This window comes from Panthera leo, chromosome B4 (assembly GCF_018350215.1).
Source record: "Panthera leo isolate Ple1 chromosome B4, P.leo_Ple1_pat1.1, whole genome shotgun sequence".
Taxonomy (NCBI): Eukaryota; Metazoa; Chordata; class Mammalia; order Carnivora; family Felidae; genus Panthera; species Panthera leo.
In genome coordinates this window covers 22,471,295-22,498,515 of record NC_056685.1, presented here as the reverse complement: position 1 = coordinate 22,498,515, position 27,221 = coordinate 22,471,295, and the positions used below count along the sequence as shown (strand labels likewise).

The window sequence follows — 27,221 nt, the reverse complement described above, 5'->3', positions numbered from 1 at the left end:
CAAACACAGTATTTATTTCCCTCTGTTTCTGTATGTAAAAGTTGTCCACAACACAAGAATTCTTAAAAGTTTCTATGCCCTGGTGGAATAATGCCAGGCCTCCTGAGTTTTTAATTGTATGCTGTTGGAAGTAAAGGCATTGAAAAGAATTGTAATATTTATCTAATTTTTAGAACATAATATCAAAAGTATAATTTCTTTTGCTTAATATTCTTGCCTTTTTCTTTTTAATGTTTATTTACTTATCTTAGAGAGAGACAGAGAGAGAGAGAGAGCGCATGAGCAGGGGAGGAGCAGACAGAGAGCAAGAGAGAGGATCCTAAGCAGGCTCTGCACTATCAGCAGAGAGCCCAATGCGGGGCTCAAATAGGGCTCAAACTCACAAACTGAGACATGACCTGAGCCAAAATCAAGAGTTGGACACGTAACTAACTGAGCCACCCAGGTGCCCCAATATACTTGCCTTTTTACTGCAAAAAGCGTTTAGCTCTTCAGTAACCCAAATCCTGCACTTTCACCTTGGAAGTCCAAAAAGTACTTATTAGAGACTGTGTTGTTGAATAGATAAGTAACTGATCAATGAAAGAACTTTTAGATTTCATTAAGTATAAGTTCTGTAACTTAATATTGACATCCTTTTATCATTTTAGAGTGTTACCTGACTCATACGTGTTTCTCTTTCCAATCTAGTTATTTTTAAAAATTTTATATATATATTATAAAAGTGGGATAGACATCAGCACTGAAATGAAGTAAAATAGACTATTTGCAGTGTTTCCCAGTATATTTTCAGGAAACATTAATTCCATTTGATTAAGGAGAAAAAAAGAAAAACAGGGATCAAATAAATTGAGAAATGCTGGGTTTAAATAGCTATACAAGTTTTATTTGTCTTTCCCATAAGACTCTTAGACTCGTTGATGTGCTACTCTATATTTTCTAGGTAGGTAGGATATAATACAATTTTTCTCAGAAATATTTGACCATGAGCCCTTTTATTTACAGTATCCCTGTTTAATGTATCATAAAACACTTCGGAGAATATACTTCATGGTATTTCATGGAACATTTAAAGGGAAGAAATCAAGATTTGCTTTTATATTATCATACTCCAGAATCTTAATTTCTGTGATTTTAATAATTATTTTTGGAGGGCGCCCTGGTAGCTCTGTTGGTTGAGTGTCCAACTTCGGCTCAGGTCATGATCTCGTGATTTGTGAGTTTGAGCCCCGCGTTGGGCTCTGGTGCTGACGGCTTGGAGCCTGGAGCCTGCTTCGGATTCTGTGTCTCCCTCTGTCTCTGTCTCTCTCTCTGCCCCTCTCCCACTCATGCTCTGTCTCTCCCTCAAGAATAAATAAACATTAAAACAAATTTTTTAAAATTATTTTTTTTATTTGAAAACATTATAAATGAATGCAAAAAATAATAAGTGCCTTGGCTTTATTCCCAAAATACCAGAGAATGGAGCCAATTCATTTATTTAGTTATTTATAATACAGAGCAAATGATAAGTCTTACAGAGGGAAAATTTTCCAATATTTTGTTACAGATTTATTGTTTAATATTTCTTTTGGTTCACAAAGATTTAGAGAAGTGAAGAAAAGAAACCATTTTATTTGTTCTTAAATTAGGAATATCAGTCATTGACAGTAATTTGTTTACCCCCTACCCGCAGTTTATAAAGCTTCACAGTAAGTACTGAAAATAAATTTTGACTTCTTTCACGAGTAAACACAAAACACAAAATGAGTAATGAGCTTATAAGTAATTTGACATCACAATAGTAGGACTTCAGGTGTATTCCACCATGTGGACTTTCTACATTTCTTTATACTACTCATATAATTTTGTTGATATAAAGAAACTCTAGCTGTATTACCCACGCTCAGATTTCATTTCAAATATATTTCCCCCTTTTCTTTTTTTTTTTGCCATATTTCTAATACCCCTTCTTGTTCTCGCCCCAAAGCTGGCCAATATGCATGTACTTAGTGTTAGCCTACGTAAAATTGAATTAGATTGGTACAACCTTACTAGTCCTGCCATTTTAAACCAATTCAGGAGTTTTAAAGCTTGTGAGATACACATCTAGATTATAGTGTCCAAAATTTACCCCAAAGGAATGGGAGTGGGTGACTATCACCCTATACACCCCTTCCTCTCTGGGAGCTCTAGTCGCCTATTAGAGGCAGTGCACTGAGCACCCAGTCCCTCTTTTATACTAGTACATAGATACTTTCTACAAAGCAACTAATCTACAAAGAGAAAAACTATACTCCTCATCTTACAGTCTTTTCATATACTTAGATGTGACTCCATTGGTACTTAAAACTTAGATTGAGATTTTTGCTTAGATTAGATTTGCTTAGATTTACATCTCCATAAAGTTTTCAAAATTCTTCTCACTTCTTAGTCTTTCAAAACATCATCTATCTCAGGGACACCTGGGTGGCTCAGTCGGTTAAGCATCCAGCTCTTGATTTGGGCTCAGGTCATGATCTCACCGTTCGTGAGATCCACGTCAGGTTCTGCACTGATGGTGTGGAGCCTGCTTGGGATTCTCTCTCTCTCTCTCTCTCTCTCTCTCTCTCTCTCTCTCCCTCCCTCCCTCCCTCTCCCTCTCCCTCTCCCTCTCCCTCTCTCTCACCCTCCCTCTCCCTCCCTCCCTGCCCCACTCTCATGCATGCTTGCTCTCTCTCTCAAAAAAAAAAAAAAAAAAAAAAAAAACATTAAAAAAATCATCTATCTCATAGGAAGATACAGTATTTTGGTTATTAAAAATAACCAAATCTGAAAATGGCTTTCACAAAGCCAAATGTTTACTTAAATGCATGTCATTGAGCTGATTATTAAAGAAGCTTGGCCATAATAATTCCTATTGTGATAATGAGTTGAATTATTATTTAAAAATGGAGATATTTGAATTAGGTGATGGCACCCCTTATCAGTTTATAATAGGACTTGCAGTTTCAGGAACTCTAGTTATAACTAATGAAGAGTTTCAGTAAGTAGAGATCTGTTGCTTAATGATCAGAGATGAGAAATATATGTTAATATATTAGTGGCTTATTTGTTTAAAGTTTATTTTAAGAGAGAGACTGAGAGACTGAGAGAGAGAGAGAGACAATAAGCGCATGAACGGGGGAGGGACAGAGAGAGAGAATCCCAAGCAGACTCTGTGCAATCAGCACGGAGCCTGATGCGGGGCTCAAACTCATGAAACCTTGAGATCATGACTTGAGCCGAAATTAAGAGTTGAAGGCTTAACTGACTGAGCCACCCAGGCGCCCCTTAGTGACTTATTTTTTAAGCATCCTTTCTAACCACATCTTTTTAATTTAATGTATGGGGCATTTCTTGAGTGTGCCATTTTTATCAACCCCACAACTTTTCCACCTGATGTTCGGGAACTGGTATTGCTGTTAATGAAGTTAAGAAAATTTGCCTAGAGAGTTCCAGTTTTTTTAGAATTCCTTCAGTTCGTTATGGTTACAGTAGATTAAAAACAAAACTGTGGTATTACCAAAGATTAATCGGTTGTTACTTGTTAATACACAAGAAAGAACTTATGCTTGCCTGCTGAAAAGAGAATTCAACCTGCTATAACCTGTTCATTTCCTTTGATTTAAACTGAGTAGAAGTATCACAGAAGGCAAATAAAAAGGAAGGATAGCTTTCCCATTTGAATTTCTTTTTAGACAAAGAATACATTAACTTTATTCATTCTCCTTTTCCTTAAGGACAAGGAAAAATCTCAAAGATTTTTAAACATGTATTTTGCGTGAGGTGTAGGTTGACTTTCTAGGTCATTTGTAGTGAATGTCCCCTGTTGTGGAGCATTTTGTTTAATCCATATCTTTAGTAAAAATGATATATATACACACACACGCACACATATGCATACGCACACACTCAGGCTCTTCTGGAAATATGCACTTTTACACTAGTTACCATTTCTTCCAACTCACACAAATTTACTCCTTCCCTTGCAACTACAGTTTATTCCATCCTTGAATATTATGCTGTTTACATTCCTTAAACCCCTGTTATTTGGGGAGGGGGTAGGATTACCTCTTGTTAGCAGAAGTGAAATAAAAAGCAAAGTTACTTCAAGAAACTATTTTGCCTTGGTCTTTGCCAAAAACTCCAATAATTTCACTGAGTTGCATAAAATTATTCTCAACTATAATTTCAAAATATAAACTACATTGATGCCATGCTTTCTTTGAGTAATTATGTGAACTGTGAGAAAAATTCTTCATAGCTCAGCTTGTTTTAGAAAAGGCCCATTTTGCCCTCTGTTCTAACCTGCAGCATTGGACAGGAGGTGTTAGGAGTAAAGCTGGTCTGTGAAAGGGAACTAGAAACACACTGTGCTCTACCTTTGTGTCGGTTGGAATTCTCTTGGTTACAAACGATAGAAAGTTTTTTTCATATTAGCTCAGGCCAAAAAGGGTTGTCGGCTCAGGGTGAAGAAGTGTTGGGGTGGACCTGGTTCTGTGCGTGGCTGGGGCCAAATACTCAAGTGATTTGTCATCAAGATTGTGTATCTTTTTCTGTTTTGCTTTCTTCCTTCTCAGATGCTTTTTCTCCACGTGGTAGAAAAGATGGCCGCTGGCAACTCAGTTTACTGATTTTTATAGTTTTTGTTGCCGGAGGAAGGGAAGAAAAAGACTACTTTTCTCAGTATCCGTATATCAAATCCAATGGAGAGACTGTGTGACTAGTCCTAAATGGATCATATTCTTCACCCTTGGCCAGTCACTGTGGACTCAGTGAGCGAGGGCCCTTGCACGTATACCCATCCACAGGATGGGGGGTGCTCTGCTGAACCCCACTGAACCCCAAAGATAGAGCTGGGCAGCTAGCAACATACATTCTCTGCAGTCATCTTGCAGATGAAGAGGAACAAATAGGATAAGAACATCATGAGGTGAAAATATTTGCCAGGTTGTGAGATGAAAAACAGCTGTCCTATTTCACTTGGTTTCGTTTTGTTATTTCATTAGTAGTCAGGTTTTCACAGGATTTTTTTTTCACATTTTTATCAGGCTTTTGTATTTCTTCCATGATTTGTCTTTTCATGTGCTTTGCTCTTCTTCTGTTATGATTTTAGTTTTTTCCATTTATAAGAGCTCTCAATATACTTTAGGGCTTCCATTTTTTTTCTTTGTTGTTTGAAAAATAATTCTAAGAGTTATTCATCGTTTCACAATATGCTGCCTTGATTTTGTACCACTCTATTTTTCTTGATTTGTGAAATTTTATAGATGTTCTTCTAGAATTTTAACTGTTAAGAAATAACAGTGAAGATTTTTTTATTCAGATGTGACTAATCAGTTTAAACATAATAACTTGTAGTATTCTCTATTTGGAAAAAAAAACCCAAATTATGGAGTATATATTTTCTGGGAGAATTAGTTATTTATCTATTTTTGGCAAGCAGTATTTTCCGAACCTAAAATAAAACTTTGGACACTTAGGTCTGTCTTTTTTACAGGTTAGGAAACAGTATCGCTTTGAATTTTAATATATAATAATTTCAGAGTCCTCCACCTTTTCTTTATTGTGAAGAGCTATGGGGCCTGTAGTGAATAAAGTCAATTAGGGCCTCATATGTTAAGTGAGTTCTTTATGCAGTTTAGGTTACCCTGAGGGGTTATGCCGCCCGGTAATAGCAAGTCTGCAGCCTTGATAGGTCAGAAGTATGTTTTGTATGCCTTGCTTAACATCTTAATGTTGTATATGATATGCTTAGGACAGAGATGATCCGTTATTTTCACCTGACAGAATCAGTTTGATTATTAAAAATATAGGAATTAGTTGAAAATCTGACAGCACACTGGTTTTCTCTTTGGACAACTAAACAGTGCCCATTTTCTTACATTGGAAAATGAGATGAGCATGAATTATTTTTGTTTTTATGTAATCTATACGTCGGTAATAATGAAAGCAGATATTAAAATTAGGGGTGGCTCAGTTGGTTAAGCGTCCAACCCTTGGTTTTGGCTCAGGTCGTGATCTCGCGGTTCCTGGGATTGAGCTCTATGTCAGGCTCCACGCTGACAGCCTGGAACCTCCTCGGGATTCGCTCTCTCCCTCTCTCTGCCCTAACCCTGCTCACGCTCTCTCCCTCTCTCTCAAAATAAGTAAATAAACATTAAAAATAAAATAAAATAATTCCAATTAATCATTACAGTGGTATTTTTAAAACGATAGAAAAAGTTCTCACATTTTTACAGAGAATAAGGAATTGGATTTATTAGTATAATTCATAAATGTGGGGTAATGTAATTTTGTGTATTTTAAAAGTATATCTGGCTTTTCTTTGTCTATCTTTAACATAGTAGATCTGTTTATTCTAAAGAATGCAAAGACTAAAATGCGTGAGCACAGCGTTCTAACCTTCCAGCTGGGCCTCCTCCACTCACCCTTGCTCCCAGACCGGCAGGGGTCTGTCCCAACCCTTTTTGCACAACATGCTTAAAACAGAGATTATTTCAACCCAGTGTAATGCAGAAATTTCCTCCAAAGTGTAGTCAGTCAAAATAGATTGAATGCATACCTCTAGGAAGTCCAGAGTCATAAAAAAAAAAAAAAAATCACCTTTGAAATTTTGTTTAATGCTTAATCCATGAACATTTTGAATTTCATTTCATGTAATTTAGTTTTAAACAAATATAAAAATGTTTTAAGTTACTTTGCAAGGCATGAAATGGTCTTGAAAGATTTATCCCACGGCATCTCCTAGACACTCTTTGACACCTATATTTCACACCACTCTTGTCGATGTTTTTGCACAGAAATCTCTTCAGACTATTAGTACTTATCAGTCCTACATATGCCTGATCATTTCTAAAGAATACAGTATTTTCCCATTTATAACCATGTTTCTGAATCTATAACAGATTGGTGACCTAAGCAGACCCCATAAGACTAACTTACTGTATAGATATGTATCATTTGAAAAGGTTGGTTAATTTGTGGTAATTTAAGTCATAATGACAGTTTTAAAGAATACTATAATCTGTAGTAAAATTAAATTTTATCTTTATTCAATTGATGTAAAAACCTGTTATCGCCTTCCTTTTGAAAAAAGAAAATTGTATGCCCACTAACATAAGATATTAAATCATCAAATACTTAGTAAGCTTGATTCATAGAGAAATTTTTAAAATGTTCTCTATTGCAAAGATATAAAGAGCTGCTTTTAAAGACACTGTAAAAACAGAAACTGAGCTCAAGGTAGTCAGAATTTATAGACTGTAGGTATACATGTTATAATTTTGTATCATTAGTCATCTTGATTAAAATGCCAATCATTAAAATGATAGAGCATTTTTAGAATTTGGTCAAAATTAAAATAGTTCGATCTTTTAAATCAAAAAATCAAAAACCCTCTTTCATCATTATAATATATTCTTTTTTAAATATTTTTTTTAATGTTTATTTATTTTGGAAAGAGAGAGAGACAGAGCATGAGCAGGGGAAGGGCAGAGAGAGAGGGAGACACAGAATCTGAAGCAGGTTCCAGGCTCTGAGCTGTCAGCACAGGGCCTGATGCAGGGCTTGAACTCACGAGCAGTGAAATCATGACCTGAGCCAAAGTCAGACCCTTAACCAACTGAGCCACCAAGGCGCCCCTATAATATATTCTTTATAGAGGGTTTTGTTAAGATTTTCTAAGACTGTAACTGTCCTTTCTCATTTTTCTCAAAAATTGAAGGTATACCTGTGTGTTTGTGCACAGGAAAATTTTAGGTATTGATACTCTGAGAGTTAAGCCTTGGCCACATCACCTTGCTTAACTTCCTGAAATGATGGGTAATACATTTAAAATGGGAAAGTAATTCTTTTAGGGTAATGTATGATTATCATTCTGCTTTTATAGGTTCAGGTTCTAAATACCGTTGAACTTTGGTATCTTGATTGCCAGTTAGTGAAAGTATTAATTGGTTGGTAGAAGAAGCAACTTATTTAATTTTTTGGACCACACTCTCAGAATTACTTGGAATTACTAGAGTAATTATAAGATTTTTATCAGACCAAGTATGTCATTTATTGGTGATTTAGTGGTTAAGTGTTAAAATCTGTATCTGGTTTTTCTTTAATAATAAATGCTGATTACTGATCATTAAGTCATTTAACATTCCAATATTTCCTTTCTTTTTATTTTCTTAAATTTTTTTTTTTAAAGTAAGCTCTAAGCCCGGCCTGGGGCTCGAACTCACAACCCTGAGTTCAGTAGTCATATGCTCCACCGACTGAGCCAGCCAGGCTCCCCTCCAATATTTATTTTCATTTTATCTTCTAGATGAACCAACGAGCCCCAGCATTGATCATGACCTTGCACACATCCCTGCTTCGGCTGTCATCTCAGCCTCCACTCCCCAGGCACCCCAGGCGCCCCAGGCACCCTCCATAGCAACGGTCCCGCCCAGTCTCACCACGTCGGCTCCTTTAATTCGCCGCCAGCTCTCCCATGATCAGGGTATGTTTCAGTGAGTGGCTGTGCAAACCATCTCTGCTTTCTCAGTTTTTTGCTTAGAATGCTATGGCATACTGTGATCTGTGATCTCTTCTCTAATAAGAAGATCTGGAAACCACTTACAGATGTCTAAATGTTGGATTTTAATTACAGAATCTGTCGGCCCTCCCAGCCTAGATGCCCAGCCCAGCTCAAAGACCGAAAGATCAAAATCCTATGATGAGGGCCTGGATGATTACAGAGAAGATGCAAAATTGTAAGTCTCAAGCATATCATTTTAAGTATCTGTTTGTGGGTGTTCAGCATGATTGTGACATATAAATACTGAATTTTAATGATTTCCTTTATACTTTCTAACTTTATATAACATTAGAAATACAAATAAAAAATAAAGCAAAGTTGTTATTCAGTAATATATTCAGTTGAGTTTTTAAAATTAATGTTTAAAAATCAGTAATACACAAACATAATACAAACAAGATATGTATTAAACAATCACTGCTACTCTAGGCCGCTAGCCACCCAGTTCTCTTCTCAGACATGACTATGTTACTGTTTTCTTTTGTATTATTTCAGAGCTATTCTATGCATCGAATCACATACACATGTTTACATAAGTTCCTATGTGTGTGTGCATGTATCCTAATCACTTATAAAAACAAGTGATAGATGCTATACACACTGACCGTGGAGATCATCCAGTGCATACAATCCTGGCTCACTTCTTCATGATTGTTTCATTTTCCATTGAATGGCTGTACCAAAATCTATCTAACTGGTATTCTACATTCTATTAATAGACATTTAGATTGATTGAGCCTTCTGCTACTGCAAACAATACTTCAGTGACTATATTTGTACACAGTTCATTTAGTGTATAAGTGAATATGGTTGGAAGAGAGATTGTTACATCAAGGGGTGTGTATTTTTTTTATATTAATATGCATCATGCATCGTCTGCTGCTCTCCATAAAGCTTGTACCAAATCACAATTCCACCAACAGAGCATAGAAGTCCCTCCTTCTCCTCACCAGCACAACATGTTACTTCACTTCTGATTTTTCTAAATCTGATGGTATCATATTGTAGTTTTTATTTGAAAATTTCTATTAAATTAATTCAACATCACTTCGTATATATTTAAGAGATATTTATATTTTCCTGTGAACTGCTTCTTCATATCCTCTGCCCATCTTCCTACTGGTTTTCCTGATTGGCTTCTGGAGGCTCTTTATATAAAGGAAACGAGCTCTCTTCTGAGATAAGTGTTGTTAAGTCTTTTCCCAATTCAGTGTTTTTCATCTGATTTTCTTAAGTTCTTTTTATTTAAACTCTGCAAAACTGTTAAACTTTTTCCTTGCAGTCACACTTAGGATTTTTTCTTTTTTATGGCCTTCGGATTTGAGGTCATACTGAAAAAGCCTTTCTCTCCTCCAGAATTACAACAAAATTCTTCCATGTTTGCCTCTCAGATTTATGTTCCTCTTTTTCTTTTGTGTATTTAAAACTTTGATTCATCTGGAATTTATTTTATTCCAATTAATAAGATAAAGGGCCAACTTTATATTTTCCAGTGTCTCTCAGTTGTCCCCAGAACAATATTTTTCCCACTGATATTTCATCTTTATTATATATTAAATTATTATGTATATTTAGTTTTATTTTTAGCCTCCTTTCTGTTCAGTTGATTTATCTATCCACTCGTGTACACCAGATTCTGTTACTTGTGGTGGTTTTTTGTGGTGGTTTTATAATGTATTTATCATCTGGTAAGGCCATTCTCTCATTACATTATGTTTTTCCAAATTCTCCTGGCTATTTTTATTTTACTATTTGAAGTTTAAAGTCAATTTTCTAGTTCTTAAATTTTTATGGATATTTTTAATGGCACAGTGTTTAATTTCTAAGATTAACTTAAGGAACATTGACATTTTTATGATATTGAACCTTCGGTCAAAGAACAATTTGTCGTTTTTTATCATGGTATTTTTGGAAAGATTCTCTGAGGCTTCCATTTGATTATTACTTATATTCCAATAAAGTCAGTTCTTCCTGGACCAACCACATGGGGGAAGTTTGTGTGAGGTGTGGCCATGGCAGTGGTCCGGGCTAACAGGAAGTTTTCTAATGATGCAGAGTTGAATTCGTGACCTATTTTTGCCTTCACTTCTTCCTCCCCGAAAGATACCCTGCACCAACTACACACTGTTCCCTGCAGAGATGGCCAGACTGTGTGTTTCCTCCTTCGTTTTCATAAACCCTGATATCCGTGGTGACGAGCGAGGCTCCTGTCACCAGCTCTGGCACCCGGTTTCCCACATTCCAAACAAGGGAAGGTTTTGATCTCTCAGTGAGCAGCGCACTGCAGTGTTGTCTGAAATACGCCGCTAGGGGTGTCCTCTCTTCCGGTATCCATTCTTTTCTTCCCTGTGTTTAACCCCCTATCTTCATGTATGTATATATTGTAGTTCAGAGTTACACGTGTCTCCTGATACTGGTAGATGAAGTTTGCGTATCTGTTTCTAGCGATCTTGTTCAGGGCGGTTTGAAAAGGAACGGGAGTGCCATCTTCAGTCCCATCTTACAATCAAATCCTTTTTTTTTTTTTTTTTTTTTTTTTTTGCTTTTTGAACATTTATTACGTGCTAAGCAATGTTCTGGGGCATATTACATATATTATCACTGATCTTTGTAACAGCTCTTTAAAGCAGATGCTATTGTCTCTCATTTATGATTTTTTAAATTTATTTTTATGTTTTTAATATGAAATTTGTTATCAAATTGGTTTCCATACAACACCCAGTGCTCATCCCAACAGGTGCCCTCCTCAATGCCCGTCACCCACTTTCCCCTCCCTCTCACCCCCCATCAACCCTCAGTTTATTCTCAGTTCTTAAGAGTCTCTCATGGTTTGCCTCCTTCCCTCTCTGTAACTTTTTTTTTCCCACTTTCTCTCCCCTCGGTCTTCTGTTAAGTTTCTCAGGACCCACATATGAGTGAAAACATATGGTATCTGTCTTTCTCTGTGTGACTTATTTCACTTAGCATAACATTCTCCAGTTCCATCCACATTGCTACAAAAGGCCATATTTCATTCTTTCTCATTGCCAAGTAGTATTCCATTGTGTATATAAACCACATCTCCTTTATCCATTCATCAGTTGATGGACATTTAGGCTCTTTCCATAATTTGGCTATTGTCTGGAAAACCTCCAAAAGCATGGAGGTTAAAGAACACCCTACTAAAGAATGAATGGGTCAACCAGGCAGTTAGAGAAGAAATTTAAAAATATATGGAAACAAATGAAAATGAAAATACAACAATCCAACATCCTTTGGGATGCAGCGAAGGCAGTCCTGAGAGGAAAATACATTGCAATCCAGGCCTATCTCAAGAAACAGGAAAAATCCCAAATACAAAATCTAACAGCACACCTAAAGGAAATAGAAGCAGAACAGCAAAGATACCCCAAACCCAGCAGAAGAAGAGAAATAATAAAGATCAGAGCAGAAATGAACAATATAGAATCTAAAAAAACTGTAGAGCAGATCAATGAAACCAAGAGTTGTTTTTTTGAAAAAATAAACAAAATTGATAAACCTCTAGCCAGGCTTCTCAAAAAGAAAAGGGAGAGGACCCAAATAGATAAAAAATCATGAATGAAAATGGAATTCTTACGACCAATCCCTCAGAAATGCAAGCAATTATCAGGGAATACTATGAAAAATTATATGCCAACAAACTGGACAACCTGGAAGAAATGGACAAATTCTTAAGCACCCACACACTTCCAAAACTCAAACAGGAAGAAATAGAAAATTTGAACAGATCCATAACCAGTGAAGAAATTGAATCAGTTATCAAAAATCTCCCAACAAATAAGAGTCCAGGACCAGATGGCTTCCCTGGGGAATTCTACCAGACATTTAAAGCAGAGATAATACCTATCCTTCTCAAGCTGTTCCAAAAAATAGAAAGGGAAAGAAAACTTCCAGACTCATTCTATGAAGCCAGCATTACTTTGATTCCCAAACTAGACAGAGACCCAGCAAAAAAAGAAAACTACAGGCCAATATCCCTGATGAATATGGATGCAGAAATTCTCAACAAGATACTAGCAAATCAATTCAACAGCATATAAAAAGAATTATTCACCATGATCAAGTGGGATTCATTCCTGGGCTGCAAGGCTGGTTCAATATTCGCAAATCCATCAATGTGATATATCACATTAATAAAAGAAAAGATAAGAACCATATGATCCTGTCAATCGATGCAGAGAAAGCATTTGACCAAATTCAGCATCCTTTCTTAATAAAACCCTTGAGAAAGTTGGGATAGAAGGAACATACTTAAACATCATAAAAGCCATTTATAAAAAGCCCACAACTAATATCATCCTCAATGAGGAAAAACTGAGAGCTTTCCCCCTGAGATCAGGAACACGACAGGGATGTCCACTCTCACTGCTGTTGTTTAGAATCCTAAATTTCTTAAAATTAATTTTGAATTAAAAAAAACCCAGCAAAACAACTTTGTCCCCTAAAGTGAAATTATTTTGAGTAGTTAAAGCACACCTATCTTTGGAAGCCCTAAGCCTTTTCACTGGCAGCCACTGGTCTCCATATCAAAGCATCCCGAATGCGGTTGGCAGGAAGAATGGTCTCCCTGCCACATTATCAATCATTGTAACATTGTGGGAACCCTTAACAGAGCATTGCAACTATGGTTAACTGATAATTTATTCTAAAGCCCAGTGTTCAGCCCGAGTGGTTTTTTTCTTTCATCTAAAAAGAAGGATAAACTCTCAAACTTTATGCAGAAACCATTTTAATTGACCAGATCCACTAAGAAAGCTTCTAGCATGGAATCAAAAGTGTAAGTATTTAGAAAATTAGCTGTTTGTCTCATTTGCATTGAACAGTGAGCATTCAACATGGTAATGATGAAACATCAGCTTATTATCGAAAACTAACTTGTGACACTCACTTTGTTTTTACATCTCTAAGGTGTCTTATGCATTTATGGCAAATATTTATACATTTCTTTCCGACAGGTCCTTTAAGCACGTTTCTAGCCTGAAGGGAATCAAGGTTGGTATTCAATATTTTTTAAATATCAGCAAATGATAAATGTTTCTATTTACCTTAGCTTACTTTGGCTCTTCACAGGAAATTACTGCTATTATCCTATATTCTGTCCCTTTCAGGTGCATTTGGAAAATATTATTTATAAGGTGTTCTTTTCTAATTTCTAAACGTATTCATCAATATATATACTTCACACACATTGTGCCGATTTTTCTCACTCTATCAGTTTACGGCCAAAAATCGAACTACCCAGCCGCCCTGTATCTTGCCGTATGCATATTTTTCTTTCCTCAAAATTATCGTTTCACTCCTACCCTCCGCTTTCCTCGGTACAGTTCACCCCGTCCTCTCTCGTCTACTCTCCCTTCCTACTTTGTTGACAACACACACAGAAGGCTGTTAGACAGGAATTTCCTTGTTTCACATTCTCCAGAAATCTCAGCCATCTTCATTCGCACCCATGGTTTCTGCCTCCTTTACTCTTAAGTATCCGTTTACTGGGAACATGATCCGGTTAAAAGGCTACGTCCACATTTCTTTGGATTCTATCACTTTTCGCTTTCTCGAGATCGTTCTCCCCTCTGCAGAATCGCTCTCGCCAGTGGCTCATTCACCATCATATGGGCGCATTCTACTATTTGCTGTATTTAAAAGACAAACAAACAAACCTTCCTTGAATCTACATCCCCCTCCATTTCCTCCTCATATTTTCTCTTCCACTGTTCACAGCAAAACTGCTTGAAAAAAATGGCCAGTCGGTCCACTTCCTCACGTCACATCTTTCTCACCCCACATGTACCAGAATGACCCTGCTCATGCCAAGATTACCAGTGATGTTCAAGGTCCCCAAACTAACGGTTATTTTCGATTTTTAACTTCTTTGACCTTCCAGTAGTATCCAACACCATTTCCCACTGCCTTTCTAAAACGCTTTCTTCTGCTGGTTTCCATTTCTGCCTCTGCCATTCTAACATTTAAAATGTTGGAATGTCTAGAACTGGTTCTGACCCCTCTTTCATCTCTATCTGCCCTCGTTGCCAACATGATCTTTTCCAGAGATCTCCCACAGTTTATACTGCTAGCGATGGCCTCTTCCCCAAGCTGCAGCTCATGTAGGCTGCTACCCTTTTGACATCTTTATTTGGCTGTTTAATAAGCAATCAAGGTTTAGTGGCCAAATAGATCTGGGTTATACCCCAGACATGCTTATCCAGTTTTCCCCATCCCACTAGGTCCACTTCACCCAGTTTTCAAGCCCCCAAACTGGGAGTTAGCCTTGTTGCTTCTTTTTCACCCTCCCCCATATCAAGTGTTATTCACTGTACCTCCAGAACACGCCCTGAAGCGATAATGATGAATGTACATTCATTAGCTATACATTCTCCCTGAACTGTTCTTTTTCCTGACCTATCATGGATGGCCCCTTTCCTCCATATTTCATCTTAAATATTCTTCCTTCAGTAGGCCTTGAACTTACAGCCGCTACTCAGTCATTTGTTACAACATCTCAGTTTTCCTTTCCCAAATGGTACTAATCACAATCTGATCATTTTCTTGTTTTTATTTTTTATTCTGATTTGTCTTTGCTCACGAAAATGTGAGCTCTCGAGAGCAGGAACATTATACTATTTCTGTTATTTTTTTAAAGATGAAAAACTTCCTACAGATGACCTTTAAAAAATGATGGCAGTCAACTCACAATTCACGTGTTTTGGTTTTTTTTTTTTTTTTTCAACAAGACCAGAACATTTTCTAACAGAATTGATAAAGTTGGTATTCTTCAAAAATAACCATTCATTTTGGAACGTTAAAGATTTTTTTCAGGGGCGCCTGGGTGGCTCAGTCAGTTAAGTTTCTGACTTAGGCTCAAGGCCATGATCTCATGGTTCATGAGTTCAAGCCCTGCATCGGGCTCTGTGCTGTCAGCATAGACCCCGCTTCAGATCTCTTTCTCTCTCTGCCCCTTCCCCACTCACACGGCTGGCTCTCCCTCTCTCTCTTTCTCCCAAAAATAAACAGTAAAAAAGAGTTGTTTTCAGTAAAGCAATTTCCATGTGCAAATATTTATAAAGGAAAAGGATATTTTACTATATTTTTTTGACCTTCTCTGTAGATCATAGACAGCCAGAAGTCATCGGAAGACTCTGGGTCCAGGAAAGATTCTTCCTCAGAGGTTTTCAGTGATGCTGCAAAGGAAGGATGGCTCCATTTCCGACCACTTGTCACCGATAAGGGCAAGGTAGTATGTTTTCTCAGCTACTGCGAGTGTATGGAAGGCAGCCCCTGTGAAGTAACACATAAAGTCTGTACAGATGAGACGGCAAATTATCCAGAATAAAGAGTAGAAAACATCACATATAAATATCTTTTTCCAGGTGCCTGGGCGGCTCAGCCAGTTAAGCGTCCGACTCTTGATTCGAGCTCAGGGCATGATCTCGAAGTTCATGGGATTCTCTGTCTCTCTCTCTGTGTCTCTCTTTCTCTCTGTCTCTCTCTGTCCTGCACCCACTCATCTATGATCTCGCAAAAATAAATAAATAAACATTTAAAAAAAATAAATAAAATTCTGTCACTTTTTTATAAAAAATAGTTTTTTACATAAAGGAAAAAGTTACTTAAAAAAATTCTAATCATTGATTTAATTTTGTATATTTTTGTCCTGTGTATCAACTGCAAATGGAGTATACTGTCTTATATTTTGCCAGCATAAAAGAGAAATGAAGTTATTCAAGAAGGAACTCAGCTTTTCTTATCAGTTTATTAGCCAGAGATTTTCGGAGTCCTCCTTTAGGGAGTGACAATTCTCCATATTAATAATTTTAAATATTTTATTTAGCTTTCCCATTTTATTCTTTTAAATTGCTTTTATAATTTCCTTGTTTCACTTTATTTTATAAATATTGAGTTATATAAATGAGTATCACAATATCTATATGCTTCATTAAGTAGATTTCAATACAATAAAACCTTTGCCATAAATTTCTTACAATATTTGGGCAGATTATTTATAAAAAAATTTTAATACTGTCAAAAGAGTTTAATTTTTAAGAAAAACCCACCTTGGGTATGGATATTGTTGCTTGACCGCATAAAGTTGATCAGTCTTGTTAACTTAATTCATTCCTTGTACATGCTGTTTTTAAGCATTATTTGTCATTTGCATGAGCTGGGACTTTGTCGTCAGCCTTACTTTCACTCAAAAGACTTTTCTGACCGATTTTTTTCTTACTTTTTGTTCTCTTACCATTTTTATATATTTTACGTATTTTGCTACTCTTGTTTTACCTTGCTTTGTTCAATTTATCTTAATTACTTTGTTCATGAACGGTAAAATAGTTTTTTTTCTCCGACCAAAATTAAAGTTGACATTTCACTGTCCTTGATTTTGTCATGAATACCTTGCCTAGCTTGGTTTACCCTCCGCACAATTTGCCAATCCTCTCCTGGCCAACGCATACGATCGTGAATCAGACACCTGCTAGACTTGGTGTCCATTTGTGTGTTAACAGTATTGCTTGGTGTGTTTATCCTGTCACTAAGACTGTGCCACGCATTAAGTATTCCTGAACTGTTCCATGTTTTCCAGCGAGTTGGTGGAAGTATTCGGCCGTGGAAACAGATGTATGTTGTGCTTCGGGGCCATTCGCTGTACTTGTACAAAGATAAAAGGGAACAGATGACTCCGTCTGAAGAAGAACAGCCCATCAGCGTCAATGCTTGCTTAATAGACATCTCGTACAGCGAGACCAAGAGGAAAAATGTGTTTCGACTCACCACATCAGACTGCGAGTGCCTTTTCCAGGCCGAGGACAGAGACGACATGCTAGCGTGGATCAAGACCATCCAGGAGAGCAGCAACCTCAATGAGGAGGTGTGTGTTCAGAGTGGTGCTTGTAAAACCAGATTCTTTTGTGACATTTTTCTTAGGAAGACTGAAAGGATCTGATACATCATTTAAAAAGAAGTTATAAGGGGGGTGCTGAGTGGTTCAGCTGGTTGAGCGCCAACTTCAGCTCAGGTCACGATCTCACGGTTTGTGAGTTCGAGCCCCACATTGGACTCTGTGCTGACCGCTTGGAGCCTGTTTCGGATTCTGTGTGTGTCTCTGTCTCGGTCTGCCCCTCTCCCCCTCTTGCTCTGTCTCTCAAAAATAAACATTAAAAACAAGTTATATGCTATTTTTGCTTGAAAAATTGATCAAAAGGAAAACTCACATGTCCCTACTCAATATTATTTTGAAAATCTCCATTACTGAACTACAAAAAGAGATAATTCCTATATTTTGCCTACTTTCTTAGAAGCAGGGTCAGGAAATCCTAGGTCCTAGTCCTGGTCATTACTAAGTAATTCCAGCTCTGGCTCCTTATCTCAAAAACAGGATTACTGTGAGGCTTAAGTTATAGTGAAAATACTTGTCAAAACAAATTACTGTATAAATGCAAAGCGATACTGATAGGAGGATTTTTGTTAATGGAAATATAAATTCAGTCAAGAATATAATAGAGCCTGCTAGAATTTAGTCATTGGTTTTCAAGAAAACTTGCATTGTCAGAAATCATGGGATAAGCTTGTTTTTCTTTTCAATAAGAAATATGTAGGGACTTGAGGGTTTCTGGCTCACAAGCAGCAAGATATTTTTTACAACAGGAATTTCATTCATAAAGGTAGTGTTTTCAGGGTACATAATTATAAACCTGACAGTGCACATTCGGTGGTGATTAAGTCTATAACTTTTGCTCAAGAGTATCTTCTCATATCATTAACACAGTGTTTCTTACACATTGTTCTCACCTTTTGTGCTCATTGTTAAGGCACACACAAAGAAAGCACAACACTCTTTTCCCTTAACTCACGGTGCACAGGGACACCCAGATTAACTGTAAAGTTATGTTCTCTAATGTCGTCATTTCCATTACGTCAATTCAGATTATGAAAAAAGGTCTTAGGTCTTAGGAAAAAGTCTGTGCTTTTCTCTCTGATAGTTTACACCCTACCGTCTTTGTAGTTAAAAATTAACACCAGATCCATTTCAATACAACCTTTGTTTTACACCACCACTGTAAAGCTTCAGACTTGAAGTTTTTCAGAGTAAACAGGGAGAGTAAGAACTTTTTACATGAATAAATTTCAGCAACCATATGAATGTGTCATCACCGTTTTATAAACAAGGACACTGGCAAAGAGAGGTTAAGTAATTTCCTCCAGGTTACACAGCTGGTAAGTGTCAGGGCCAGAATTTAAACCCAGGCGATCTTACTGTCGATCTTAACTGTGTGATCTCTCAGCTGCTTGGTAGGAAGAGTATTTGAACTCGAGATTGTTTGACTCCAAAGTATATTTGTAAATTGAATTGTTCATTCTAATCAAAATGAGACTAATAAAAAAAATGGGGATACATGTCGATGTATAATTGGAATCAGTAGAAAACAATCATCACTTCATGGTCAAATCTGAGTTTACCGTATAGCATATTATAAAAGTTAATCTGTTGAACTTGAAAAGCCCAGTTTTGTGCTTTTCTCTTCGGATAATCTAAGTACCATTTCTGACACTAAGTCACCCCCAATCTCAATGTTTCTATGATTCATCATTAACAAATTTTGACAGTATTTTTCTATCCTTTATCCAACTGGGGTTTTTTTAATGTTTATTTATTTTTGAGAGAGAAAGAGAGTGGGGAGGGGCAGAGAGGGAGGGAGATACAGAATCTGAAACAGGCTCCAGGCTCTGAGCTGTCAGCACAGAGCCCGACGCGGGACTCGAACCCACAAACCATGAGATCATGACCTGAGCCGACGTTGGACGCTCAACCAACCGAGCCACCCAGGCGCCCCCACAACTGTATTATTTTGAAATGCTGATCATTTCTGGTGTTAGAGGGGGAAAAAATGACTCTCTGCTTTCTGCCATTGATAAAAAATGTCAGATCGATAAGTTTGAACACCTGCTGCTTGCTGGCTTTAGTCTAGGTATCGTAGGAGTACAGAAAAGAAACAGAAAGCTCTTTTGGCAGTGGGTGGGAAGTATTTGGATCATTTATTGCAGAGTGATGTTGGGTGATGTTGAACAGAGGTTTCAAAACAAGCGCACTGAGAATATAGGGTTTGTATTTACTAAGCAATGTAGTACAATAAAGAGCTTCAAAAAATAAGTAGAGATCCCCACTTAAGTTTAGAATTGATTTTCTAATCTTACCTCCTGTTCATTCTGTAGGACACTGGAGTGACTAACAGGGATCTAATTAGTCGAAGAATAAAAGAATATAACAGTCTGATGAGGTGAGAATCCCACCATGCCTACAAGTTATTTTGGATGTAAAATACATAATTGTTAAGAAATGTTCGTTTCTTTCAGCAGCAAAGCAGAACAGTTGCCAAAAACACCTCGCCAGAGTCTCAGCATCCGGCAGACTCTGCTTGGTGCTAAATCAGAGCCAAAGACTCAAAGTCCACACTCTCCCAAGGAAGAGTCAGAAAGGAAACTTCTCAGTAAAGGTACTGATGTTAGCATTTCTGGAGAAATTTGACAAATACAGTGGTTTAAGATTGGGATTTTAAAGGTATTTCATGTTTCTCTGTACCATTTCTGCTGACCTCAGCCCAGTGTGAGCTAGCTCAAAGGTCACCTTGGACCTGGTCTAGGCTAATGGGCCCTTTCCCTTAAGATGAGTCTTTGTCTTGTAGTAGATGAAGTGAAGGAAAATATAACACATACATCTACGTAAAAGACACTGCAAATGTGATTAATGCAGAGGACACAAGCACTGTCATTGTCAGATAAAACCATCATGTTTCCTTTTGCTAAAATCTCACTATCAAGAAGTCACATTGATCCTAATTTCCTGACTGTTTTAAAGAAAACTGCAGGTTGTAAAAGGGTGGAGAAGCGGAACAGATTCTGATTAAATTACATAGAAGGTTAGAAGGAGTGCTATGTTAGGAAGAGAAGAGAATATAATATTTTTGATAAATATAGGAGATATTATTTATAGGACAGGACTCTGATTTATAGAAATATTGATAAAGGACATGATTTAACTGTGCTTGTTTTCATTTTTTTCTTATGTCTTTTTCTTGCATAACAAAAGACGATACCAGTCCCCCAAAAGACAAAGGCACGTGGAGAAAAGGCATTCCAAGTATTATGAGAAAGACGTTTGAAAAAAAGCCTACTGCTACAGGAACGTTCGGTGTCAGACTAGACGACTGCCCACCCGCACACACCAATCGGGTATGAGATCCCAGCCACCTGGATTTCCTGCAGTCACTAGTTCAATTATAGTCATTGTAGGACCTGAGTACACAGCCAGTCAGATAACAGAGAGTGTGTGTCAGTCTGCCCAGCATGTTCCTCCTCCTAGCAGACCCAGCTTCCCTGAGCATTGCTGACCTGTCAGGGTGTGCTGAGTAATTTTATCTATAAACGCATTTTTTTCTAACATATTCACTCTGAAATCGAATCATGATTCATCCATTAGGAATATATCTGAAATGTATCTGAAATGGTAAGAGTTCATTTTCAAATCCTGTGTGTTTCTGCTTTTAGCATCTTAAAAGAAGGATGAGAACAAGAACCTGATTAAGAAAGTAATAATAAATGTAAATGTGCGTGTGTGTGTGTGTGTGTGTGCACGCACACGCGTGTGTGTATACAGCGTCCATGTTAGGATTTGTGTCATGAGTTGACTGATGTTGTTCTCTCCCCCTCTTCTTTTTTTGACCTTGTTCCCCTTTATCCACCTGAGTCATGCCCACATTCTCATTACTGCAGACTTTCCTCGTTTCCTCTTCAGACCTTCATCTCCCTGGGGACCCTCCTCTCTCTGTCTTGACCTAGTTGTTCTCCTCCCACTGTCCCAAATCTCTCTTGCTGCTTTGATCTATTCCTGGTTCTGCCATGTCTGCATTCTTCATTTTCTCTCTATCAAACAACAGTGATTGATGTTTTTCCTCTTGGATGGAAAGGGCCTTTTAGCTACGATATACATCTACTAACAAATATGAACATTTGTGCTGTATTAAATAAAATATTTATTTCTTGTTTTGCAGTATATTCCATTAATAGTTGACATATGTTGCAAATTAGTTGAAGAAAGAGGTCTTGAATATACAGGTATTTACAGAGTTCCTGGAAATAATGCAGCCATCTCAAGTATGCAGGAGGAGCTCAACAAGGGAATGGCGGATATTGATATACAAGACGATGTAAGTGTGTTTATATCTGTTTGAATACCTGATCTGTGTTTTTTTTTTCCCTTTGGTAGCACTGACAACAAAAATGCCACATTTCTATTTTTGCACCCCCAGAAATGGCGAGATTTGAATGTGATAAGCAGTCTACTAAAATCCTTCTTCAGAAAACTCCCTGAGCCTCTCTTCACGAATGGTGAGTGAACTCCCACACAAAAGATACCAGTTGAAATAGTTTAAAATGACATTGTTGGAAAGCCAGAGAATATTAAATTGAACCTGGAGAAAATACTTTGTTAAAGGAAGCAGGAGATTTTATTTACTTGTTACTTCTGTGTAAACCATAATTATGGCTATTTTCTTTAAAATTATAGCTATTTTTTGTCATTCAGATTGGTTTTTCCTCCTGATAAATTTCAGTGAAAAAGTTTATAAAATTATGTAGGTTCAATAAAACATATCTTACCCCGTTCATGCATGTTTACTTGTCAGATTAAAAATGTGTTATTGTCCTCTGTCAAAATTTTCAGACATACTACGGTACAATTAGTAGAAAAACATTTTTTCAGTCGAGCCAAATATTTGACTTATTAAGACACTGTTCTCAATGTTGTGGTTGGGGGGAGAAAAGAATGGACAGACTACAAATAGAGGACAGTACCCTCAGAGAACTCACATTTTAGGGAATTTTATTTGATGATAAATCTTAGAGGATCGTTAAAAACAGTAGCAGGTTTGGAGACTTACATTTCAAAGGCTATTTGGGGTCATTCCTACATTTTAAATGTGTGTGTGGTGTTTTGAAGTTGAACCTCAGAGGAAATCCAGATTATAACTCACCTAAGCAATTTAAGATAAATTTCTTTTTATTGTTCTTATTGTTGTCAGATAAATATGCCGACTTCATTGAGGCCAACCGTAAAGAAGATCCTCTAGACCGTCTGAAAACATTAAAAAGACTAGTAGGTATTATTTTCTATTTTTGGAGATACAACTGAAATTCAGCCTTTAAATCCACCATGAAACTAATATGTTTCAGATCCACGACTTGCCCGAACATCATTACGAAACTCTTAAGTTCCTTTCTGCTCATCTGAAGACAGTGGCAGAAAATTCAGAAAAAAATAAGGTGAGTAAAGTACATATGGAAGAGGTATACTTTCAGTGGCTTTAGTTGAAAAGATAAGTTTCATTGCTTCACGTCTATCAAAAACGGGGTTACAATTCAGCAAAGGCTCTGAAATCCTGTTGGCCGGTGAGCCCCTGTAAAGATCACCCTTAAAAGGAAAAGATCCCAAAATATCAGTTGTCACCATTTGAAAAACACATTTCTTTTCACATTTATCCAGCAAGAAAAATTTTAAAAAAGTCAAAACCTTCTTTTATTTTTCAGCTGTGTATCAGTATTTTGGATAGGCACCATTTGTGACACTTTTGCGTGCTACAGTGATCCAGATGTACCAAGTGGTGTATACAGCAAAACTGACCTGTTCTTGGTTTGTTTTGTGTTAAGCAGATAAGACCTTCCTGTTTGCTTGTTTAAACAACACCATCGCATTCCCTTTATCAAACACACCAAGATTAGTTACCCTTCGAAATGATCTGATACTCAGTTTGTGTTCAGTTTTTCCTGATTGGTTTCAAGAAATGTCTTTGTACACCTGTTTGTTTAAATCATTATCTAAAGTTCCACACATTGTGTTTGGTTGATACCGTTGTAGTCTTCATTCATCATTTTTATCCGTCACTGGTGATTGTTGCCTAAACCCATTATATCATTAGAGGTTGCAAAATGATGGTTTTCTGAAGCTCAGCATTACTGACCAATATTTAAACGAAGTCATTTTGGCTTCTGGAGAAGAAAAACACAGAATACCACAAGCTCAGGACACTGCTGTCCCCCTTTTCTAAGAGTTATGCCTGCTTAAGGTAGAGAAAAGCATCGATTCAGTCAGTTCAGTGTCTGTGGTGTTCTGGAAGACAGTTGCTCACAGCTGTAGTAAGGCTGGAGTGTGAGAACAGTGTCAAGCCCTTTCCCTGCAGATTGAGCAGTTTACAAGCAGTGTTATTATATCCTTCAGGCTCTCAATTTCCTCAGTAGTGATAGGGCTATAAAAGGAAAAAGGAAAAAACAAGAGAGAGATTGACTGTACTGTTTCCAGAAGTTCATCCAGTAGAATCCAAAGAGTTCTCGATACAATTATAGCTGAAGTATTTTCTAATTATTTCAGCATTCCCCTAAGTGCATTACATCATTGATCAGTTCATCACTTTTGCTGGTATTAGAAGCACTGGAAAAGTAGCGGTTGATGGTCTAATCAGTGTAGAAAGCACTGAATTAAACAACACTTAACAGGTTTCTTTACTGTAGATTTTTTTTAGTGGTTTTAATATGTTAACTAACACTGTGACTCTTTAAGAAGTGACTAAGGCATTTCATTTCCCTGACTTATTTGATGACACTTCTGGAACATCTTTCAAAAAATACAGAATTTGCCTTAAATAACGAATGACTAAATAAACTGTGAACTACCTGTGTTATTAGTCTTATGGAGGAGCCAGCTACAAGTATATACCCGCATAATAAATACGACTGTATACCAGAAATAATAATGTGTGTTACCATTAGTCTACAAATGTAAATGAATCTAGCAAAAATTTTGCATGAGACCTTTGAGATGGACTTTATTTTGTGAGCCACTTTCACCAGTACAGATGGAGGAATAAGAGGACAACATCTCCCGGAGGGAAAATAAGAAACAGGCCTGTGAGCCCAGTTCAAGTCAGCCTTTCCTGTTGTCAGATTTTCTTTCCACCAAGTCAGCTTTCTATGAAAATACTGACTTTGATCGCAATTTCTACTTATATCTCTGCAGTGAGCACAGTGTAATAATGCATGTATTACGGTAGTTAACATATTTGATGCATAAAAATCACTTCAGAACAGGAAGTCTGTGCGTTTTCCACTTTGCACCATACCTAAAATGTGTGTATGCACGCGTGTGGGCATGCGCCTGGCTCTCCCAAAATAGTATAGCAGTGGGGCCCCCTGAACCAGTTTGACTCTTTGAGTACTGCAGTGATTTTTTTTAGCCTCCTGGTACGTTTTCAGGGTTGGTTAAAGCTATTTGACATTTTAATCAAATCCTAAATTCAAAATATGACACCAGACACTGTAAGATATAACAAAAGGAAACAAAGGATCTATACATTAGGTAACTATGTAATTAAACAAGGAATACAAAATATCGTGGAAATGAATGTTCAAACATAAAAGCATGCCCTGTCGAGGCATTCAGATTGGCACAAGGATAAGCGGACAGCTTTGTTTTCGTTGAAGTAAAAATTGGTCAGAAAAGAGTATTTCCGGACTTTAGGTTTTTAAATATTTGCATTTTTAATGTACTACAGGGACAAATTTGGAAAACGTTACGTGTCTCTGAGCACCTTTTCCAGTTTTTCATTTTTGAGGGGAGAGGGTTGCCCTCTTCTTTCGTGAATGTTTTTTTCCTTTGATTTTCATATTTTTGTCGGTTAATGTAGCTGTCATAATACTAGTTTTGAACCAGATCAGTCGCTTGCAATCAAAGACTTCATTGAAAAAAACGAATGCCAGTTAAGCATAGTACGTGTCATTAAAGCAGGAAAAAGAAGTTAGGTGTAGATTAGCTTATAGAAAGCCTAACTAGGAAGCATTTTTTTTTTTTTTTTTTTTTTTTTTTTACACACAATCAACCAACCATTCTTCTTTGAATTCTTTTTCATCAAAAGAACCTTTCAGAAATAAAATGCCAAACACGCAATGGGAATTTAAGCCTACTTTCTTAAGAGACATTCTGATATCTTTCAATTACATCCTTTGTTCCAGATGGAACCCAGAAACCTAGCAATAGTGTTTGGCCCAACTCTTGTGAGAACATCTGAAGATAACATGACCCACATGGTCACTCACATGCCAGACCAGTACAAGATCGTAGAGACGCTTATCCAGCACGTAAGTTCAGGCTTCGTCTCCTCAAGAAAATCCTTTTGTTGTAAGCAGCTGATGTTTGGTAGGACAGAATTTGATTATAATTTTTTTTTTTTTTTTTTTTTTTTTTTTTTTACTGAGAAAATTACCTTTTTCTTTTCCTATATTATTCTCCAAAATATAGATCTATGTAGGGGGTTATTTCATTTCTCTTTTCACCTTTTTTATTTTAACTTTCAGCATGACTGGTTTTTCACAGAAGAAGGTGCCGAAGAGCCTCTTGTAAGTATTGTCCGTCAGCATTTGTACTGACTTGTTCTCATTTGGGACACCAGATCCCGATGCCACACAACAGTGTCACCTTCCTGCTTTGTATGCTATTGTCTGCTTTGCACCCCGGAAGCAGGTCTATAGCTCCTCAGTTTCTGGTCTAATGAAAATACAAGTATGATGCTTATTTTGTAGTTAATCAACTATGTGTAAACGGTGTAAAAAGTTAAGCACATGTGCTCCACTCAGTAATGTGTCTTTTGCTAAATGTTGTTTGACTTTTAAAGTATCTTTGAAGAGATGATGAAGAGATGTTTGTTTATTAACCATAGACAACAGTGCAGGAGGAAAACACAGTAGAGTCCCAGCCAGTGCCAAACATAGATCATTTACTCACCAACATTGGAAGGACAGGAGTCTCCCCTGGAGATGTATCAGGTAACTTTTGCCTGGGCAGTGTTGATCTCTAGGTTAAAAGCTAAATTCTTAATAACATGAAAGAACAAATCAGTCACAAGTAACAATTCACTGTGATTTTTTTTTCCTTTTCCTCTTCTTCTTCTTCTACTTTATTTTTCTTTCCTTTCTACTAATAAAAAAACGTAATCTTCCTTTTCTGATTGATCTTAATTATCTTCCAGTGACTATAATGCCATTGGCAGTGCATGGAATTGTAATGCTTGTCCGAATGGAAATAGGAGGGAAATGAGCATGCAAACCACTGTTTTGTTCTTTTTTTTTTAATTCACAGTTTCCATGTAATAGTCATCACAAGGTAAAACAGATATATGCTACTGAATATGTGGTTGCTGTGATGGCAGAAAGTATGATCTGGACTGTATATAAGTAGTTCTTATTCTTGAGCTAGACATTCTGTTTGAAAGCAGCCAGCGAAATATGTTGAACTGCTAAGTGGGCACCATTTTCATAAATGCAGTATATTATTTGTCACTAGAGATGTCACAGTAAAAAAGTCAATCTATTTGACGTTTTCTTCTGTTTTTCTCTTGCCGCCCTAATGTCTGGTTAAGTAGTGGTTTTCCTAGGCTCTTTTGCTGACAATTTTCGCCTGCCAAACTGTTGCACTAAATCTAGCATGTTGTTTCACACGCTGTTCTCCCTTTGTCTCTAGTTCTTGTTTGAGTCCTAAAGGGTTTTTTCAGCACTTACTGACACAGGCAAATCTATACTGATGTTGAACAGGCGAAGTGGG

The 27,221-nt window shown here is 37.1% G+C and overlaps 1 protein-coding gene across 8 annotated transcripts in view; it reads left to right on the top strand.

Moving 5' to 3' along the window:
• The window catches only part of ARHGAP21 (Rho GTPase activating protein 21), a 135,754-nt gene that overhangs the window by 101,939 nt on the left and 6,594 nt on the right, over positions 1 to 27,221 (top strand). For 7 of the 8 annotated variants that reach the window (XM_042945125.1, XM_042945124.1, XM_042945123.1 and 4 more), the window contains 15 exons: positions 8,315 to 8,491; positions 8,642 to 8,744; positions 13,546 to 13,582; positions 15,693 to 15,818; positions 17,166 to 17,450; positions 19,793 to 19,857; positions 19,937 to 20,073; positions 20,667 to 20,809; positions 21,628 to 21,783; positions 21,886 to 21,964; positions 22,657 to 22,730; positions 22,808 to 22,897; positions 25,637 to 25,762; positions 25,979 to 26,020; positions 26,341 to 26,446. In XM_042945125.1, the coding sequence (XP_042801059.1) occupies positions 8,315 to 8,491; positions 8,642 to 8,744; positions 13,546 to 13,582; positions 15,693 to 15,818; positions 17,166 to 17,450; positions 19,793 to 19,857; positions 19,937 to 20,073; positions 20,667 to 20,809; positions 21,628 to 21,783; positions 21,886 to 21,964; positions 22,657 to 22,730; positions 22,808 to 22,897; positions 25,637 to 25,762; positions 25,979 to 26,020; positions 26,341 to 26,446 (1,746 nt within the window). The remainder of the gene's footprint in view (positions 1 to 8,314; positions 8,492 to 8,641; positions 8,745 to 13,545; positions 13,583 to 15,692; positions 15,819 to 17,165; positions 17,451 to 19,792; positions 19,858 to 19,936; positions 20,074 to 20,666; positions 20,810 to 21,627; positions 21,784 to 21,885; positions 21,965 to 22,656; positions 22,731 to 22,807; positions 22,898 to 25,636; positions 25,763 to 25,978; positions 26,021 to 26,340; positions 26,447 to 27,221) is intronic. The other variant, XM_042945127.1, reaches the window with a different exon arrangement.